Source organism: Limulus polyphemus, unplaced genomic scaffold (genome assembly GCF_000517525.1).
Source record: "Limulus polyphemus unplaced genomic scaffold, Limulus_polyphemus-2.1.2 Scaffold1134, whole genome shotgun sequence".
In the NCBI taxonomy this organism is placed as follows: Eukaryota; Metazoa; Arthropoda; class Merostomata; order Xiphosura; family Limulidae; genus Limulus; species Limulus polyphemus.
Window position 1 is genome coordinate 139,251 of NW_013666744.1, and position 20,853 is coordinate 160,103.

At 31.3% G+C, this 20,853-nt stretch overlaps 2 protein-coding genes across 2 annotated transcripts in view; one reads left to right on the top strand and one right to left on the bottom strand.

Annotated features, from left to right (window-relative positions):
• The window catches only part of LOC106462288 (kinesin-like protein KIF28P), a 138,968-nt gene that overhangs the window by 28,316 nt on the left and 89,799 nt on the right, over positions 1 to 20,853 (bottom strand). The window contains exons 17-21 of the mRNA XM_022389491.1: positions 13,997 to 14,145; positions 12,008 to 12,142; positions 10,859 to 10,942; positions 8,761 to 8,823; positions 5,721 to 5,867 (exon numbers count right to left, since the gene is read on the bottom strand). Of these exons, the coding sequence (XP_022245199.1) occupies positions 5,721 to 5,867; positions 8,761 to 8,823; positions 10,859 to 10,942; positions 12,008 to 12,142; positions 13,997 to 14,145 (578 nt within the window). The remainder of the gene's footprint in view (positions 1 to 5,720; positions 5,868 to 8,760; positions 8,824 to 10,858; positions 10,943 to 12,007; positions 12,143 to 13,996; positions 14,146 to 20,853) is intronic.
• LOC111086481 (probable phosphatase phospho2) lies at positions 15,693 to 16,835 on the top strand. Its single transcript, XM_022389492.1, has one exon. The coding sequence runs from the start codon at positions 15,725 to 15,727 to the stop codon at positions 16,430 to 16,432; it is 708 nt and encodes a 235-aa protein (XP_022245200.1). The 5' UTR covers positions 15,693 to 15,724; the 3' UTR covers positions 16,433 to 16,835.

A 20,853-nucleotide genomic window follows, 5' to 3' on the forward strand; every position in this document is an offset into this window, starting at 1 on the left:
CATAGTACACATTGAACAGCTAAGTCTGTATACCATCAATGAACCTCTAGTGAACTGACTTGACCAGGAATCAGGGCAAGAGCATTGTTTTATCCCACTTTGAACCATAAGATGAGCATGAAAGAACTAAAAGTAAGTATCTGGCCATTCAAGATGAATTAGATGAGAAAGTACCAAATTTAAAAGCAAGAGAAGCTCCAACAGTCAATCAAATGTTCAGCAATGATCTTTTGATTTATGTGGCTGAAGTTGAACCTAATCACCAAAAAGCTAGGACAGCCAGTGCCAATAGATTTAATGCCTAGATTATCAACGGTTTATGTAACTGAAGATGATAGCTAAAAATTCGGAAAACCAGTTGAAAAGGTGTTGTGACTCTTGCTTTCTCAACTATCAGGAGGTTTTACAGGGTACAATTTTGCAATATATTGTATCATTGCCAAAAAATTACTTAGAGTTAGGATGATTTGTTGGTTTTTAGATCAGCTGGACTGAAAAAACTTTGCAACCTTTACTTTCTAAGATGTTGAAAAGAGTTTCACTATAATAAATCTATGGGATATGAGATGATAAATGCTCAATAAACACAATTTAAGATGGCTTGGACCAGTAGATGTAATTCCTATTACATCACAATTGCACAACTGAAGTTGACAGCTAAAAGATCAAAAACCCAGTTGATCTAGTTTAGTGGCAGGAACTCTATGAAATGTACTGCACGATCTTCACGTATGTGTATGTCTATCTGACTGTTTGTTTGTCCGTGATTTATATTTGTAATATAAGGAACCACTTCTTTTCTATGTGGTTTTTCACTAGCTTGCCTCAATAAAGAGATGTGCACGCATCCATGCACATTTCTTTCCTATGTGGTTTTCGCTTAAAAAGATGTGAACACGCATGCACGCCCACATGTAGAAAAGTAATAATACCCAGGTGCAAAACCTCAGGGTCCACTTAGTATGGGTGCAAAATTTCAAGTTTCTAGGTTCTTTCCTCTTGGAGCTATGGCAGTCACACACACACACAGACACGCCATTTTATTATTGTAAATACTGCAGTAATAGCACGAATGTTAATCCTGTCTTATGAAATTTTTGTTGAAAATACTTAATTTAATTGAATTCTCATGGAAATTGTTTGTTTTTTTATGCCTGAAAAGAAAAACACTTGATATTAATAGTTCCTACATGGCAGCACATTATCGCACAGCAGCTATTGAAATATAGGTTATGTGGAAAGCAGAGGCAGTCGTTTTTATAATCTTTCCCTTTTGTGCTGAAGCCTCTGTTTTGTTTTGAAATTTCATGGAAGCAAGTGCCTATGATGACCACCACTATGCTCTGGATTTTATGTTCAGCAATGAGCTGGACTTCATCAATGACTCAAAGCTTTTGCAATTGGCCTGGTATAGCTCTTGGATGAAAAAATGTTGCTGGCCAAAGCATAAGTCATGTGGGATCTCAATGAGTCATATGTTGAGCAGGCTTTGAAGCTTTCTTAGGCTGGAAAGTTCCAGTCAAAAGTGGGTCTACTCACAGAAACCAAGCTTTCATTAGACACAGTACTGCCAACAGCTGTGAAGAAATGGCTACAGCCTACTATGTCTATGATGATCAAGCTATGCCTGCCACAGCCACCAAAGAAAGGATCTCCTACTGTAAAAATTATGGAATCTCAATGGATGTCTCATAATTGGAAACCTCTCCTGAAATGTTCTATTGGAATATGTTTGAATATCACTTAGCAAGACACCAGATGTGCATCCACCTGAACTACTAAATCCCAAAGCTCGACAAGTCTTCCCAGAGTTGAAGTTGCCTCAAGGGGTGACTGAGTATTGGGGAGACTAGGACGAAGCATTCATCAATGCTTGACCAACAACCCACCACCATCACAACTGAAATTCCAACAGTCCCAACCATTGAAGAGTAGATGAGCACCTCTACTAATGTTAACTGTAAGAGCTTTCTGAGTCAGCGACGATGCCTCAACTTCCATGGCTGGTGTTGCTGGCTTCTTGGACCAGCCCATAGATGAAGAGAAAAGCCTCCTCATTGACAGTAGTTGAGCCAGCACTGTCCTATGTCTTCAATAACCAATGCACACTGCATCTCCATTATCCAAAGATGACCACATGTCAGACTAAGGTCTAGTCACTCTATAACAGGAGGATCAGCTGAGATGAAGAGCTACATCTGCATCATGGCTTGAAATAGAAGTATGCCATTTGTGGAGTTAAGATGACATATTATGTGTGTATCTGTATTTTTTATATATCATTGTCAGTTTCATTCAATGTTGTACATATATCATTGTCAGTTTCAATCAGTGTTGTACAGATATCTATATATGTATATATATATATATATGCATATATGTGTATGCATTTGTTCATTTTTTTATTCAATGTTGAATGTATGTTTAAAGGGTTTACTTAGTTTTTTTCTTGTTCATCATAAGGATTGTCTTATGATTCCTACTTTATATCATGTCATAGTTGTAATTACAGTGTTCTTGTTAGAAGGGTTCATTTTATATTGTGCTTTGTGAATATTGTTAAACGAGTTATTGTTTGTTTTGATCTTTGTATATGGCTATATTAAAGTTAAATGTTTCTTGAAAATTGTGTATGTTTATCTTTGTTAAAGGGATTTTGTTTTAATGTGATTATCAATGTTAAAAGGTTATTTCTGTGTATAGTATTATTATTAATTATTTTTATTCTATGTGAAATGATGTTTCCTTTCTTTTTGTCTTAATCTTTACATTCAAGGATTTATTTTGTACTTTTTTCATTATTTAGATTTTCAACTGCATGCTTGTGTATACGTGTGTATATTCTACTTTGATTATGTTTTAGTTTTTATTGTCTTGCAAAGGTCTGTTTTGAACATGTTACATTCAGTTCATCATAGAAAATGTTTCATTACTATATATGACTTCAAGGTTAAAGGGTCTATGATAACTCTTTCATTATAACCTTTTGCAGTTACATTCAAAATTTAATTAAACCATTTCATTATCAACATGTTAGTAAACCTGAAAGTGCAGTTTATAATTCAGATGTTTATATTGTCTGTGTTTTATCTTCCTAGCTTAAAAAGAACACTGAGAAACGTTATCAATCTGTACTTTTCTACATTATGTGATGCATTTAAGCTAATCAACTTTATATGACTGATGGACATGTTTATAGCCAATAGGAAGAGCAGAGCTTTGTCTACAGGAAGGTAGTTACCAGTTGTTTAGTTTTGGTACCAACATTATTCATTTTACCAAAGGCTTTAGCTGTACAATCATTAAAATTGCTACTTTGAATAGTTAACAATATTTTTATAAAATATTTATAGCTTTCTTAGAAAGATGGATAAATTATAATAGTTTTGGGATATTCTTTTCTAGTGACTGACATATTTTAGTGAAATAAAATTCATATTTGAAAGCTACATGAATTCTGTTTTGGACACCCAAATTTGTGAGACTAAATGAGTGCTATAAATCCATATTTCTTATGTATATATGTATATTTTTAACTTATTGTTACATGTTTTTTAACAAATGTAAATAAAATGTAAAAAATTATAAACTTCTCACCTTAGCTTAACAAAACTTCAATAAAACACTAATTTGACCATGTGTAACAGGACACCTCATAATCATGTGGTGTTTACTTGAGCTCTACAGTAAACAGCTACTGGGCTCCTACTGTCAATTATTGCTTTTCACGTGTAGGAAGATACTACTTCATTGGATGAAAATGTTAATGGTTGAAACTGTAACTTGAAACTTTATGATTAATACTGCAGTCAGTGCAGGTGAGAGAATAATACTATTCATTGTATTTCACATTTTTCCACTTTTCATTTCACTGTACACTGATGATTTCACTAAGATATAAAGTTTTACCAAAAAATGACTTTTGATATTCATTTAGAAAGTTCTGTAGGTTACACAAATGGAATAAGAAACTGTAAAATGAAAAGATATATTTTTATTCTTAGCATGAAAATCATCTTTTGCTCACACTGAATCAGAAAAGGTTTTGGGAATTCACAGATAAATCTTTAATAGAAATACTTTATTAAAATATCTGATCTTTTGTGTACAAAATACATTTAATGTTGAGTGAAAGACTGCAAAATATTGAATTTAAACAGTCTAGTAGATGATCAAAAATTTTAGAGAAGGACCAAATAACCCTCTAATATTGGAACTTTCAATATTGCTAATATTGAAATACCAATATACATTACAAATGAAATATCTAAGCTATATAGATCAGTGGTATGTTAAGATAAAACTGACTATTCCTAGAGCAATGGGACAGGTCCACTGAATAACAGGAGGCTGACAAAATAACTATTACAGAGTAATACTGAGTTTGTCTGAATACATGAGTTCATGAGAATGAAATAAAGAAACTGGACACAAAATACTATACAGAAAAGCATGATCTTTATTATAACTGAACACACAAACACAAAGCATGTACTTGGTTATATGATGGACAGTCGCTTCTACGATCCAAACTATTCTCTCTCTATCCTAAACTGACAAGCTTAAGGGTGCCTCATAAGTGGACAGTGATATTCTGTACACTGTAAAAATGCATTGGAAAGCTAATTGAAATTTATAATACTTCAGCTTTGAAAAGGCCAAATAACCATTATAAAATAACTTATGTTCCATAATAATCTATGAAATATAAGTGATTGGCCATTCAGCTAATGCTCATGAATAAGCATTTGTTAGAGTTTTATTTAAATCTTTAGAGTTCATAGCTTCAATACAAAACATGGAATTTTGTCACCATGAACAGCAAAACCAGAAATGGCATTGATGTTTCATTCTTAAAATAAGAGTATCAGGTTTTAAAGTATCACCACTCCTGTAAAAGGTCTGTATCCAAGGCATCTTTAGTGTTTAAAGTCACTTGGTGGAATGCAATGCATTTTCCAAGAGCATCCCATACATGCTTGACAGAAGTGAACTTCATTCAGTTAGTCCCCTCTTCAAACAGTTTATCACATTGAGAACAGACATTGTGATCTATTAGGCTGAAATCAGGACTAACTGCAGCTCAAACAATCACAAGCTATGGTCTGCTTATAGTCAGGCTTAATAAAACTTGTGTCTAACCCTTTGAAAAACATCCAGCTGTGGATACCAACATTTGATTCAGTCTCAAATCAGCTACCTGCCTACAACTAGATCAAGCCAGAACTGACAGATAGCAGTCCCTTATGTTTGTAATGGATTATGGTTTGGCTTGTTCAGGTTATCCAAACAAATGTACCTCTAGTTTGGAAGCAGTCACTTTGAGAAACTTATAACTAATTCATAACAGTCTATAGTTAGCTTCCATTTATTTGAGGGCTCTCCACATACAGGAAACATTAAAATATCTTCTTTCAGGTCTAGCCATGGCTTAAGGAGGACTCATCTTTTCAGATTTAGTTCAAAGTGAGAACCAAGAAAATATTGTGTAAGATTACCAAATATAGTATGAATGGCCAATTAATTGAATTTCAGATCACATGGCTGATTGTCAGATGCCTGATTTTCATAATAATGAGCCCCAGGGGTGTTTGTCATTAGTTTGTAAGTCATTTTTCTTTGTCACAGCTATTGTTTTACAACTTCCAATAATACCCACACAGTTTATTTTACACTACATAAAATGATAAAACTCAACAAGTGCATTTTCCTGTACTTACCCTATATTTGTTAGGTAAACCACGACATCCATGGATTTTCATTATGAAGTGCAAATTCTTCCCAATGAGTTCAGCTGGATTGTCTATAAACACATCATCATTTTCACAATACTCTTTTCCAGTTTCTGTACATGGTACAACTTCCACCTGTACAAAACAATAACCTAGATCATTTTTGTTAATGACACATAACATGCTTTTACAAATTAAAATTGTTTATTTAAATTTAAAATAAAAATTAAAGTTTCATTTTTAATTTTGTTTATTATTTTGACAGAAAGGTGTTCTTCATGCATAAAAACCATTTCTAATGAAACAAATAATGACATGATAAAACATAATACGAGTTGTCAAACTTACTTTTTTGAGTATTAATCAATGTTGAATACATAATGAAAAAATTCTGAGTGACCAACTTTCTTCTTATAAATCTTTACTTAACTTATTCCCAATCAAGGAACAATCCTTCAATAAAGATATATAAGTTACTCTATTTACTAAGGATGAGTTTATTTTTAGAAATATTATTAAAATGTGAATATCTGGTAAGTTTTGAAAACACCTCAAAACTGTATAAGTTTTCAAGGCAGAATTAGTAAGTTGCTCACATAATATAACATTAAAGAAAAACAGGGGACCTTTTGATCCATCTAGACCATCCTATCTACTAAATTAAACTAAACACTAAAAAACTAAGAGCTAGCCCTTATCATTTATACATTTATCAAGAGTCCCCTTAAATTAACTACATTTACCATACTAGAAGGCAACCCATTTCAAAGGCCAACCACTCTGTTAGAAAATTAAGCTGTCTTAGCTGTAGATCACTTCTACCCTGCTAAAATGTATATTTGTGTCTCCTGCTCTTACTATTCGCACCATTAAACATGAAAAATGATGATGTATCAACACTATCAATTCCCTTAACAATCTTAAAAACCTCAATCAAATTCCCTCTTCCTCTTCTTTTTTCAAGAGAAAACAAGTTCTGAGATCTTAACCTATCTTCGTATGATAACCGTTCCATCCCAGGTATCATCCTAGTAGCCCTACTCTGAACTCTTTCCAGCAATTCAGTGTCCTTTCTAAGGAAAGGAGCCAAAAACTGAATACAGTTCTCCAAATGTGGCCTAACCAATGACCTATACAATGACATCATAACTTCTTTAGATTTGTATTCAACATTTCTGTAGATTCAACGTAAAATTCTATTTTCCCTGCCAATAGCAACAGTACATTGCTTGGATGGCTTAAGAAACTGATAAACCAGAACAACAAGAACTTTTCTTCCATAACACTGTTAAAGTTATTCCAATAAAAATTAAACTCTTAATTGAAATTGTGATATCTCACATGCATTACCTTACACTTATTATAATTATAAGTCATCTTCCATTTATTCTCTCAACTCATCAAGTAATCAAAACCCTTTTGTAAAGCAGTATATAGCATCTGCCTCACAACACCAAAAACTTTAATTTCATCCATAAATTTAAATAATCTATTAATCACTCATTCATCTACATCATTGATGTAAATCAAAAAGAGTAAAGATTCTAACATTGATGCCTGAGGTAATCCATCAGTGACATTAATCCAGTTTGACTGAACTCCATATATAACAGCCCTCACCATTCTTCCATCCAACCACTTTTCTATCCAATTTGGCAATTTATACCCCACAACTACAGAGATAACTGTTTTAACAAACCTTTTGTGAGGCACCTTGTCAAATGCTTTTTCAAAATCCAGATAAACCACATCTATATGTGTACCCTCATCTACATAAGCATTAACCTCTTCAAAGAATGTCAAAAGATTAGTTAGGTAAGACTTTTTCCCTAGTGAAACTATGCTAACTATTCAACACAATTTTAAACTTTGTTAAATGACTATGCAAAGCATCCTTTATCAGACTTTCAAAAACTGATGTAACAATAATAGGCCTATAATTACTGGAACAATTTTCACCACCTCCCATGAAAAGAGGAGTAACATTAGCCAATTTTTAATCCTCTGGCACCTGCCCACTATTCATTAACTTACAAACAATAGTAGCAATGTCTTACATATCCAGTTCTTAATCTCTTTCTAAACTCTTAAGTAAATATTATCTGGCATAGGAGCTTTATCATTCTTTATACTTCCCAATTTGTTTCTTAACAAGCTCAGAATTAATGTGATCATATTGTTAAATCCTGTTTCCATCTAGCAACCTTCATTTGTAATAACGGAAGAAAAAGTAGTATTTAATAACTCAACCAACTAATAGACAGATATTAGTCTTTCTGTATCATCCCTCAAAGACCCCTACTACCATCCTAATATTTTGCTTATGCTTGATGTGTTTGAAGAAATCTTTAGTAATAATTTTCATATTTTAAGCCAGCCTTTTCTCAGATACTTTTTGACTTCCTAATTTCCCACTTAACCAACACTCTTAATCTTCTAGAATTCTTCAAATCTCTCGCCATTTCATTTTTATATTTATAATGCTTTTCTTTAATTTGAGCCTTTATAACCTTTGTGAGTCAACCTGTTTCTTTTACTCACAGTCACACTTTTTTGTTTCTGAGCAGCATGCCTATTTTTGTCTACTAAAAGTAAAGTCTGGACTGAGAATTTTCCATCTGAGTCATTTTAGAGATAAACACAATCACAACAATCAACTTAACAAACCTTGTCTTCAAACAAGAGTTTATCCACAGTTTCCAGTTTTTCACAACCCTTACAATAACTCTACATATAAAATGTAAATACAAAAAAAGATACTTCTGGAAAATGTAAAGAGACTTCCCAAAGAGGACTCAAATCCAAGAGCTTCAGCTTATGTTGAATTTTACAATTTGAGTGAACTTTATATTCATACTCATACACTTTTAAAAATTATAAAATATACTACTGACAAAAAACATAAAGAATAAATATATATTTCTCCTTCCAAAACTAATCATAAAATATACTTGTTCCACAAATTTCATTTTTACTCTAAGAGCACAACTTTATCTGGCTTGACTGAAAATAAAAGACAAATGCTTACATTCATGATTCCCACTTCAGTCCCTTTAAAATCTGTAATTTCCAACTGTTCTTTTTGTTCGACCTGGTAGACAAACACAAAAGTTGAATTGGTAAAATCAGAAAACCCTGTATTTACAGTAAGAAGTTGGAACTTAACTGTACACAAAGGAATAAAATACAATTTACTGACACTGGATAGATAGTACTACCTAAAATACGTAAAGAAAAATCCGTTATCACCTAATTATTTCTAGTATTAATTCTTCGTCACATTTCATTGCCAAATTCATAGCCAATACATTTTTTTTCTTATTCTCAAAACAAAAACACTTCAATAAAGATTCAACACTCTTTGTGAATCAAATCCAGTCTTTAAAACTATCCCTTAATAATATTATGGTTTCTTTAGATATATTGTATCTTTATTCACTTCAATTCCTGTAAATGAAGCCATTAGCTGTTTCGAAGACAGATTAATTCAATATAATATTTATCCACTTGAAATTAATGATATCATAAACGTGACAAATACCTGTACCTAAGTTTTTTCCAATTAAATAAATTCTGTTCTCAAATTCAAGGACTACCTATGGGATCTTCCCACTCACTACAACTTTGCATCATTTTCAAGAATTATTTTGAAACTACTACTCCTTCTCAACTTTCACTGAAACCAAAACTTTGGTTAAGATATATGAACAATATGTTTCAAGTGTGGAGTCATGATGATATTAAGTTAAAATATTTTTACACAAATTAAAAAATTCACGTGATAGCATAAAATTTACAATTTGATTGAACAAAGTATCCAACTGATTTTTTTTAGATGGTTTGCTAGCTTGATTCTTCCCTAAAAATAACAGTTTTTCAGAAACCTTTTGTGGCACAGTATCCCCACAAATAAATTCATATCACCACTTTTCTTAAAAAATTGGTGGGTTCCATATTCTAATTTACAGAGCTTTTCATATTACATCCAATGGTGTTAACCCGTTCCATGAAATTAACTATCCTAAAGATGTAGCCATAGACAGAGGATATGATAAAATTGTTAAAAAATAATTCATAAAATTAATTTGTTCGATTTCTACTGTTTATATAAAAAAATAAAAATAAAATATTTGTCTGTCTTAATCCCCTAAGATCTCATACCAAATACAAAAACTTTTGTCTAGACATATGGATTGACAAATTGCTTATAGATCTTTTAAAATAAATTGAAATCTTCTTTCTTTTATTGAGAGATAACAACTTTTTACAAAAACAGAATTTATAAAACATAGTGTAAATGTAATAACGTAGTCAATATAGGTCAGACAATTTGTAAACTAAAATTTTATTTGAATGAATACACAAACTTGCAGTGAAAAAAAAGCCGCACTTTATTGTGTGTAAAAGAACATGCTATCAACTATAACTATGTGATGAAATTGAACTAATTTGATTCCTGAATAATCACACTACCTGATGTCACTGGAAATAATTAAACACAAAGATTTATTTTTTCTTTAAATAAAGTTGAAGGTCCAAGAGTTTCTATCCTCTAGTTGTAGTTGTAGTTGTACATGATACAAGCCTTCTTGAGTGCTGAAAGCAGTCTCAGCTTTTGTTGTTTAGTCTGACTTGCTGCTAGTCTGAAGCAAAATCTATTGAACTGTCTTACCATTTTAGCTTTGAGAGACAGATTAGTTGTGAACTCTTTTATTAAAATAACTAGTGAACTTTTGTGGTAGATTAAGTTATTAAAAAGTACCTTAATATCAATAACTTTAGCTTATTTGGCATGTGAGATGTTCCTAGTTGGATTGTGATGCAAAAACTTAAATTATCATATTTGTATAAAGTTTTTTAATTAAAATACCAAATATTTAGACAATATAACTCAACAACTTGTTCTAAATATTTTTGTTTATATATGATTTACAAATAAAGTTTTATCTCTTTCTCTAAGAACTTAGGAATTACAATATTACACCATCCTCAGTGTAATATTGTAGTTCCTGCTTAGGAATCTTTTAAAATGCTAATTCATACGAGTATAACCAGTATAGCTTTACATTAAGAACTACATTCTGAAATGAACTTATTTACACAGGAATCAACAACAGTATGCTTACCATATATGCCAAAGGTTGCAGGAAAACTTGAACATTCCCAATGCGTACTTCTGTATTGATGTGCTCAATGAAAGGATCTCTCTCCTAAAATATAATTAAAATGTATAGTTAACAAATAAAGAAAAGGAACCAAACGAAAGAATACTATTATTAGACTATTTTTGTTTATATCATTCTTCATTATTGGAACAACTTAAAAACACTTTTATATTATCATATACTTTTTACTTTTTCATTTATAAAACTTAACCATGCTTCCAATTTATAAACATGTTGATGAATACTCAAGTGAATATATATATATTTTTTTATAATAAGTGTATATTTTGTACATAATATTGATAATTATAAGTTTAACGTCATTAAATCATTTCTGGTAATGATGCATACTTAAAGAACATTTAAAAAGATACATTCTACAGTAGAATAAGAGTTAAATGCAATGTTAAGATAAGTTATAATTGATATATTTTAATAATATTAGGACTAATTCTATGGCCTAATTCACATATTTCTAGGATTAATAAATTACTATAATTATTAATTTATGCAGATTATTAAACTATAAGATTTTGTTGAAATGTATAAATGATTATTTATTAAAAGAAATGCTTTATTTCTTTTTAAATTAGCTCTTGAATATGAAATATTTCCTTTAATGATACTTTAAGAATGTGACATAAATAATGTACTAGTATCTGTTCTTATATACAAGCTACATGAGATTGTTGATGTTAGACAGACCCTCACTATTCTCCTCATATGGGATAATTCCATTTATGAATCCTTCCTGAGATAGACCATATTTTACAGTCCATATTGAATACACCCTTTTCTGACATATGACTAATGCTACTGAAAGGTCCAATCCTCCTTCTATGTATGTACACTTGCCACAAGTAAGCTGTATTATTCTTCTCCTATGTATAATTAATCACACAAGGACAAGTCCAGTTTTAACCTAATTTATGATTATTTATTTTGAGCATGTTCCAGTTTTTTTTAAAAAAGTTTGGTAATCCACCTCAAGGAGGTCCCACTTTTATTATAATATTTGGATGATCACCTGAAGTGGATCTCACTTTATTTCTAATTTAATATTGGTCACCTTGGTTAGGTCCCAGGTTTTTCTAATACATGATTACTCACCTCAGGTAGGTCCCACTCTTCTCCTGACTCATAGTTCTGATACATTTCTTTCATCAAGTACAATCGATTTAGGAAAACATCTTTTGGCCACTCAAACTCAAGTTCATTTTCCAAGTTACGCATTTTAACCAGCACCTGACAAAAATAAAAATTAATTATTACATAAAAAATAATGGTTAAAAACTTAAAAGATATTATAAAAAAAAAACAGCTTTCTGAAAAGCATAACAAAAAATTACTCTTAATAGTAACTATTATTATTGACACTGGACATACCAAAAACATTTACACACACAAAGTTGGGATTAATATTCAAGATCAAAATATAACATATATTAACAGAAGTAAACAATTTTCTCAAAACCAACCACTAAATTTACCTAATTTACAGAAGGGATATATTTTTCTAAACTGTAACACATCTTTATTTTAGCTATTGAATATTACAACATAACTTTTGTGTTTTTGAAACTCATTTTATACCTTAATATAACAAAATTTGAAATATCTGTTTAGTACCAACTATTCCAAATAAAATTTATTCCACAGCTGTTAAATTTCTAATTCAATTCAAAAGTTCTTTCTTAAGGAATTTTTACATTGGTACAATTCATAAACAAATAGCAAAACATTTCTGAGGTGTTATTACACAATACACAAAAGTCTTAAAAAATTCATTAAATTATCTTATATCTTAACTATAACAGTTTAGTGCCTTAACTTGTGGAAAAAACAATAACAAAACATTTTTTCCAAAATTATTATCCATATATAAATATTAGAAGTTTGTATCTATTTTGCACATGCTTTTATTGGTGTTTTATGGAAGTAATAAGTAATAAAGTTTTTAGGGAAGTTAGTAAAAAGATTATGTACCTTTAAAAGCAATAAAAATATTTTTGGCTTAAATGTTGAGATAGGATAATTATTTATCCCTGAAAATGAAATTTATTCATTAATGTGAAAAAATTGGCAAACCTATTGAAGTAATTTAACCCACTAGAAATTCGACTTATGGTTAGAACAGAATATACAGACATTCTTGGGAAGATGATACCTGTATTTTTGGCCTGCAGAATATTTGAAATTACCCATGATAGAAATACTATCCACTTTATGACAAGATGATAACAATAATTTGAGGATAGAGGTCAAAGATCACTACCTTGGTCAACTAGCCTTAAAATCAAGCTTCATCTGATCAGAACAAGCATGAGAAAATATTTTAAGTAAATGATTCTTTAGAATTTGATAATCCATAAAAAATGCTGAGAAACCAAATCTGGCACAGGAATATAATCAGCTAAACTAAGAAAAGCAAAAAAGATGAGAAAAGCTGAAAAGAAAGGTAAAAAAGGAGACTTGAAGCTAAGCTTGTCTCTAAGGTGTGTCTCTTGAAGCCTTAACATTTAATTTAAATAACTTTAAAATTTAAACCAGGGCACTTCTTATCCATTCCTATCTACACATGGAATACAGTCTCAGCTCATAAGTTTATGAAATTAGTAATAAAATAATAAAAAAGTTTGATAATACTTGAGCTCAAACTTAAAGAACTATCTTTAAAACAACATTATTCTTAAAATAATGAGTAAATCATGCTTAATGTTTCTTGACCACACAACTTAATGATTTTAAATTTATTCAGATGACCATACACACAGCTTTAAGTCAACCTGTGATGGTTTCATAAATCCCATCAAAGTGAAAAATTTAATATAAAGATTAATCCTAGGTTATTCGAAAAACTAAGAAGAAACTTACAATATTTACTGAAAAAAAACAAATAATTTAATATTCAAATACTACAGTAATCTTTATTCTTTTTAAATTCATCATGTAATAGTTAAATTAACTTTGTTAAGGTTACACTAACTTGTTTTCCTCATTGTGATTGCTCAGTTACCTCATTACAAGATAAAAAACTTGTGTACCTGTGAACTGATATTATGAACTAAACTCTACAGTTATGGGCTATGTAGAACTCACCTCTGTCCTTCCTGACAACTTGCCTATCATCTGTGGAGATATAAGCATAACTTCAAACTTCACTCGTTTGTCAAGCTCTTCACTAATGGAATTAGCTTCATCTATTCCAGGCAAAACTTCCAGTAGATCCTTATTAAGTAGAGCAGTCTCTGGACATAGTAATAATAAAATTTCAATTTTAAAATTTAATAAGTTTAAATATGCCCAAATACATATGTATGATATATAAATATTTTTTATTTCCATTAAACATTCTAAATTACTAGTAAATTTCAAAGAATTAAAATCCGGACAGAACTTATGGGATGACCTGATATATATTCAAAATATGGCTCTATTGATATAATATTTTGATTAACAAAAATTCTGAAGTTCAAGTAATGATGTGCTTACTATTTCAACAACCTTATTTTTATTCCTGTATGTAGAGTGTGTGACTTTATGGTATGCATATGATTTTACAGAATAAAGTATTTCAAATTTCACTGATTAAAGCCCTTTGAACATAATTCATGAGGCACCCATTTTCCAAGTTTAGGAACCTTTCCAAGTTGTTGAAGATGAAGATGAACAGTTGTATGGTTTGAACCCAGCTTCATTGCCAATTCTTCAACTGATACTGCAGGATTTTCTTCAAATGATGCCACAAGGAGCATATCATCAAACTCAACTGGACGTCCTGTTCGGTCTTCATCTTCAAGGCTGAAATTTCCACTTCTGAATTTTGCAAACCATCTTCTGCAAGTTTGTTCGTTCAGGCATTCTTCTCCATAAGCTGAGTGAATATTTCGAGTCGCTTCGGCTGCAGAGTTCCCTTTTTTAAACTCATAAAGCATTATATGCCTCAAATGCTCCTTAGATACTTTCGAGCAGATCTCAACTCGCGATTTGCGGTTCACTTCAGACAATGTGTTATACATTAACTGTGTTTATTTTTTGTATTACAATGTGAAAGGTATGTTTGTATATGTAATAATTTATCAAATAAAATCTTATTTGTATGTGAGAATGATATTTGATTATACTTATTAATGATAAATTCAGCAATCCATAACAAGCATGAATGTCTAAAAAGTAGTAGTAGCTGAAGGTTTTAGTATTGGATAATAGGAAACCATAATCAAAGCTAATTTTGTAAGTTCTGTAAAGCAAGTTTAGGGTTATATGGATATGATATCATGATATATTAATGCTTTTTCTTCTTATGATGTGTTTCATTAACCTAATATTCAAACACCAAATTTGATACATTTTTATTTATTCTTCCACATATGAATAATTTACTAATTCATCTCTAAGTTTAAGAACAAAGCTACTTATCAGTTATTTTTTTGTGGTATAAGAATACCTGTAAATTTATCCTATTAAAATGACAATTTATGTAACATATAAATATAATACCACAAATAATTTGTACAATGTTTAATTTTCAATTAGAGATACAAAGAGAAGCAAAAACCCCCTAGTTTCATGGACTTTGTTAGACCAACAGGTTGTATAATGCTTGAAGACTAAGAGCTTTAGATTTGTTTGTTGGCCAACTGCTAGTACTTTTAATTATTAATTCCTAGAACAGTCCAGTACATTATCAAGTTTGATCTTATAATATCAATTTATTTTGTTACTGGGAAAATTTAAAGAATAATTATATTTTTTTTCATAAAAGTGAATGATTTAGTTCTTAATTATTCATATATCTAATGAATTTTTGTTTCCTCCTCAAGTAACATGGAAGAAAAAGAGTTAGTTGCACTTGACTTTGACCACACAATCATAGATGCAAACAGTGACACATATGTTGCTAAACTAGCCCCTGGTGGTGTGATACCTGAAGACATAGAAGCTCTACACAAGCCAGATGGTTGGACAAAATACATGCAACAAGTTTTTCTTTTCCTTTACCAGAACAAGGTTCAACCACAAAATGTATTAGATTGTTTATCTGAAATTAGTTTTACCCCAGGTATGAGGGAACTATTATTGTTATTGTCAAGCTTCAAGAGGTTTGAAATTATCATAATATCGGACTCTAATTCAATGTTTATAGATCATATTTTGAAAGTTGGGCAGGTTGCACATACAGTTTCAGAAGTCTTTACAAATCCAGCCTACTTTGACCAGTTTGGGAGATTACATGTTAAGGAATTCCATGTTCAAGATATGTGCACTCTTAGTTCTAAAAACCTTTGTAAGGGTGAAATTTTACAGTCATACATAAAAAAAAGATCAAGTGAAGGCACCCAGTTTTGTAGGACAGCGTTTATAGGAGATGGAAACCATGACTTTTGCCCTTGTCTTCAACTTTCTGTTAATGATTTGATTTTCCCAAGGATTGGGTTCTCTCTGTGTAAAAAATTATCCAGAAACCCAGAAATGATTAAAGCCAAAATTTACCCATGGGAGTCGGGGTTTGATATCAAAGATGTATTACTCTAAAAGAAAGCCAAAGATTTGAATCAGGTTGCTTGTTTATTAAACAAAATGTAAGTGCTAATTATTGAAGTTATGAGTATGTTTGTTAAAGAATAACTAAATATCAGGTCATCCCATAAGTTCTGTCCGGATTTTAAATAAAGAAAACGAGTGATCAAATCTTACATTTTATTGAAATTTAATCATCAATGTAGTTTCCATGATTATCTATGACTTCTTTCCATCTGCTTACAAGCTTTTTAATCCCACTACTAAAAAACTCTTTCGGTTTCGAAGAGAAGAACTCTGAAATGTCAGTTTCGACCTCCTCATGGCTTGTGTGAGTTAATCCATCCAAATGATTCTGTAAACTACGGAACAAATGGTAGTCTGAAGGAGCAAGGTCGGGAGAATAAGGCGATGAGGAATTTTCTCCCAACCAAGTTCTTCAATCTTCTGGGACGTGATTTTTGCAGTGTGGGGTCGTGCATTGTCCTGATGAAACACCACTCCTCTTCGATTCACTAAAACAGGTCGTTTTTTCTTTAAAGCCCCGTTCAAACGCTCTAATTGCTGACAATAGACTTGAGCATTGATTGTCGCATTAGTTGGCAGCAACTCAAAGTGAATAATTCCTTTGTAATCCATCCCACCAGATAGAGAGAAGAACCTTCTTCGCATGAAGTTCCATTTTCGGTTGTGGTTGGGCCTTTTCCCCATTACGAAGCCACTGCCTACGACGTTGAACATTTTTATCAAAAATCCATTTTTCATCACCGGTCACAAATCTATCCAAAAAGGGTGAGATAAGGTCACGAGAATGAAGAGAAATGTATTGCTCATCATAGTCTCAAATCTCTCTTATAATAATCTAAGAGACTTTTATAAACACTTAATTTATGTTTTCAAGAGCTATTAAAACCTTCAGTTTAGCCAAAAGCATCGCTAAAGGAGATCATCAGCCAGTAACGTAACATTAACTGCTAAATGTTCTGCTGATTATTCCGATTCTGGCATTAGAAGGGCTAGCTCACCAGTGCTTTAACTGTTGCGTTAATTTACACACAAAAATTTTGCATTTTTAACTTTGGGAATGCAGAATCACATAGCATATCACTAACTTCAACACATGATGTCCATCAAGACAACTTATCATGCCAAGCTAAAACTGCTACCTTAATAGCGACTGCCATTCATTATAAAATGTTTATTGGAATTGTTTAAAAAAAAAGAGGAGAAACAACTAATAAAAAAATAAGAATGATGTAGGAATGGCAATGCCATAGAGTACACAAACAAGGTACGGATGAATACACAAAACCATACAAAAAGTCCCTATATAAGTAGTCGCTGATTCAATGTTATAAGCTTATGGGAGTTAGCCATTGTGAGACTTTATAGCATTATTCACTTTAAATGATTTAATTCAAACCCAAATTCATGCAAATTAAAGTAATTTAACACTTAATTGTAGATAAGAGTTTTTCTTGGAGAGATTTGGTTATTTATATACAGATTTTTTGTATGGTTTTGTGTATTCATCTCTACCTTGTTTTTGAATTTTTGGGCATTGCCATTCCTACATCATTCTTATTTTTTTCAAAATATTTTTTATCACTTGTATATATACTACTAGTAATAGTTTAACAAAAACAAAATATGAATTAATATGTAAACTATGGAATGTTGTATGCATTGTTATGCATATCAGGCATCTGATGCAAAATCCTCTATTGTTAGTAAATGGATTGGATGGTTTACATTTAGATAGGGCAGAGTCAGGATTTTTTGCAAGAGCTATTAACTAGCCTGTAAGGGAAACTAAACTAGGACTAGACAGTGGTGAGGGTTAGGATAAACTAAATGCAAAAACAATAAGATGTAGAGAAACATTTAGCACAAGAAATGAGTATATTAGTAGTTATAAGGATAGGCTTAATTGTTATTATTGTAATGCTAGAAGTATAAGAAATAATAAAGATGACTTAAGGGTACTGGTAGGAATGAAGGATTTTGATATAATGGGAATAACTGAAACATGGTTAAACATTGATGATTTTGAAGACAAAAATTTCTTTGGAATACAGGGTTATAAGTTATTTAACAGGGATAGAGTACTAATGATGAGTGGCTTTATATGTAAAATGTGAGTTACATCTTGTTGAAGTTAATATCTAAGATAAGAGCAGAGAAATTGAATCCATTTGAGTTTCTATTAGTGGATATAAAGAGAAATACTTTTAGTGGGAATTTGTTACAGACCACCAAATGATACTGTTGAAATTAGTGAGAAACTTTACAGTGAAATTAAGATTTCAGCTGTTTATGAGTCATAATTATGGGTGATTTTAATTTCAGGTATATAGATTGGGAAATACTAGAGTTAAACTATGAGGGAGAAAGGTTTTTAGAAATTGTTCTAGATGGTTTTCTTCACCAATTGGTCTAGGAACCTACTAGAAATAATGCCATTTTAGATTTATTGATAACTTCTAATATAGAAATGGTTGAGAAGATGGAAATTGGGGAACATCCAGATGTAAGTGGTCATTGCTATATTAGGTTCAATGTTTTGCCGTGTGTGGAGATAAAGAAAAATGATAATTTGGTTACAAATGAAAAAAAAAAGCAAATTTTGAAGGGATGCGACTATAATTATCTTTTGTGAATTGGGCAGCTGAGTTATCTGGAGACACTAATCAAATGTGGAAAATTTTTAAATATTCAAGATAAACATATTTCTTATAGAAAGAAAAGGGTAGCTGCAAGTAAAAAACCAGGTTAGCTCACAAATATTATAAGAGATAAAATTAAAAAAAGGCATCATAAATTTAAGAAATTTAAATTGACTGGTATGACATGATATTTAGAAGATAATATAGAAGATCAAGAAACTTGGTGAAACAGAAATTATCACATCGAAAAGGTTGGCTGAAAATGTAAAATTTAACAGGATTTCTTTAAATACATTAAGGGTAAACAAAATGTTAAGATTGGGTAGGACCCTTGAGGGATGATAAAGGAAGGCTTGTATCTGATGATTATGAGGTGGCTGGATTATTAAATTTTCCTTTTCTCAGTTTTTACTTACGAAGATTTAACCAGTATTCCACATCTTGAACAGTTGATAGATGTAAATAAGATCGAACAAGATGATTGCATTAATTTTGAACTTGTTAAGAAAAAATTGGGAAGTTTAAAGAATGACAAGGCTCCTGGGCCAGATATTTCCCCAAGGGTTTTGAAGGAGGTTAAGGATTGGATGTGAGCCACTTGCTACTGTTTTGTATAAGTCCTTGAATAGGGGGCAGGTACTATAGGATTGGAAGTTATTTAATGTCACTCCTCTTTTCAAGGGAGGTGATAAATATTTTCCCAGTAATTATAGGCCCATTAGTCTTATATCAGTTGTGGGAAATGTTTTGGAATGTCTGATAAAAGATGCTTTTCAAAGACATTTAACAAAGTTTATAATTTTATTGAATAGTCAACATGGTTTCACTAAGGGAAAATCTTGCCTTACAAATCTTTTGACATTCTTTGAAAAGGTTACTGATTATGTAGATGAGGGTAAGGGTGTAGATTTGGTATATCTGGATTTTCAGAAAGCATTTGACAAGGTGCTACATATAAGGCTTGTAAAAAAATTATCTATAGGTGTGAGTGATAAGTCAGCTAATTGGGTAGAAGAGTGGCTGGATGGAAGAAAGCTGAGGGTTGTTTTAAATGGAGTTCAGTCACACTGGATTAATGTCATAAGTGTGGTACCTCAGGGCTCAGTCTTAAGATCTTTGGTATTTTTGATTTACATCAATGACATAGATGAAGAAATGGTCAATAAATTACTTATATTTGCTGATGATATTAAGGTTTTGGGCATTGCTGGCTGTGAAGAGGATGCTGCTGATTTACAAAAGGATGTAGATCATTTAGCGAGTTGGGCAAGTAAATGGCAGATAGGTTTTGATTATGATAAATGCAAAATAATGCATGCGTGTTATCATAATTTGAATTACAAGTATAATTTGAATAGGAATAACTTTAACAGTATCATTTTATTTTTTTACAGATTGATTAGCTTATGAAATGGGTTGCCATCTACAATAGTACAGGTTGGCACCTTACAAGATTTTAAGATGAAAATAGGTGTTTTCTTAAGAAATAAAAGGTGGATTCAAATTTTCCCTTTTACTCAAGGGTGGGAGTATAGGGACAATCTTGAATGACCAAATAGGCAGTTGGGTGTTTGATGAAATGAATGGGATAACTATACTAGGCCAGTGGATCCCTTGTTTCTTCTCAGATGTTTCTTGTCTGTAACATTGTTATTTAACTGTTTTGTGAACTACAACAACTAGACTATTGAAATTAACATGCATTCATTGGAAATTACTTACCATTTATGGTAATTGTAAAAATGCGTCGGCCATCCCTACATAATATTT

Excerpts from the sequence above, each read along its gene's own strand:
- LOC111086481 (XM_022389492.1), top strand. The coding sequence starts at position 15,725 with ATGGAAGAAAAAGAGTTAGTTGCACTTGACTTTGACCACACAATCATA.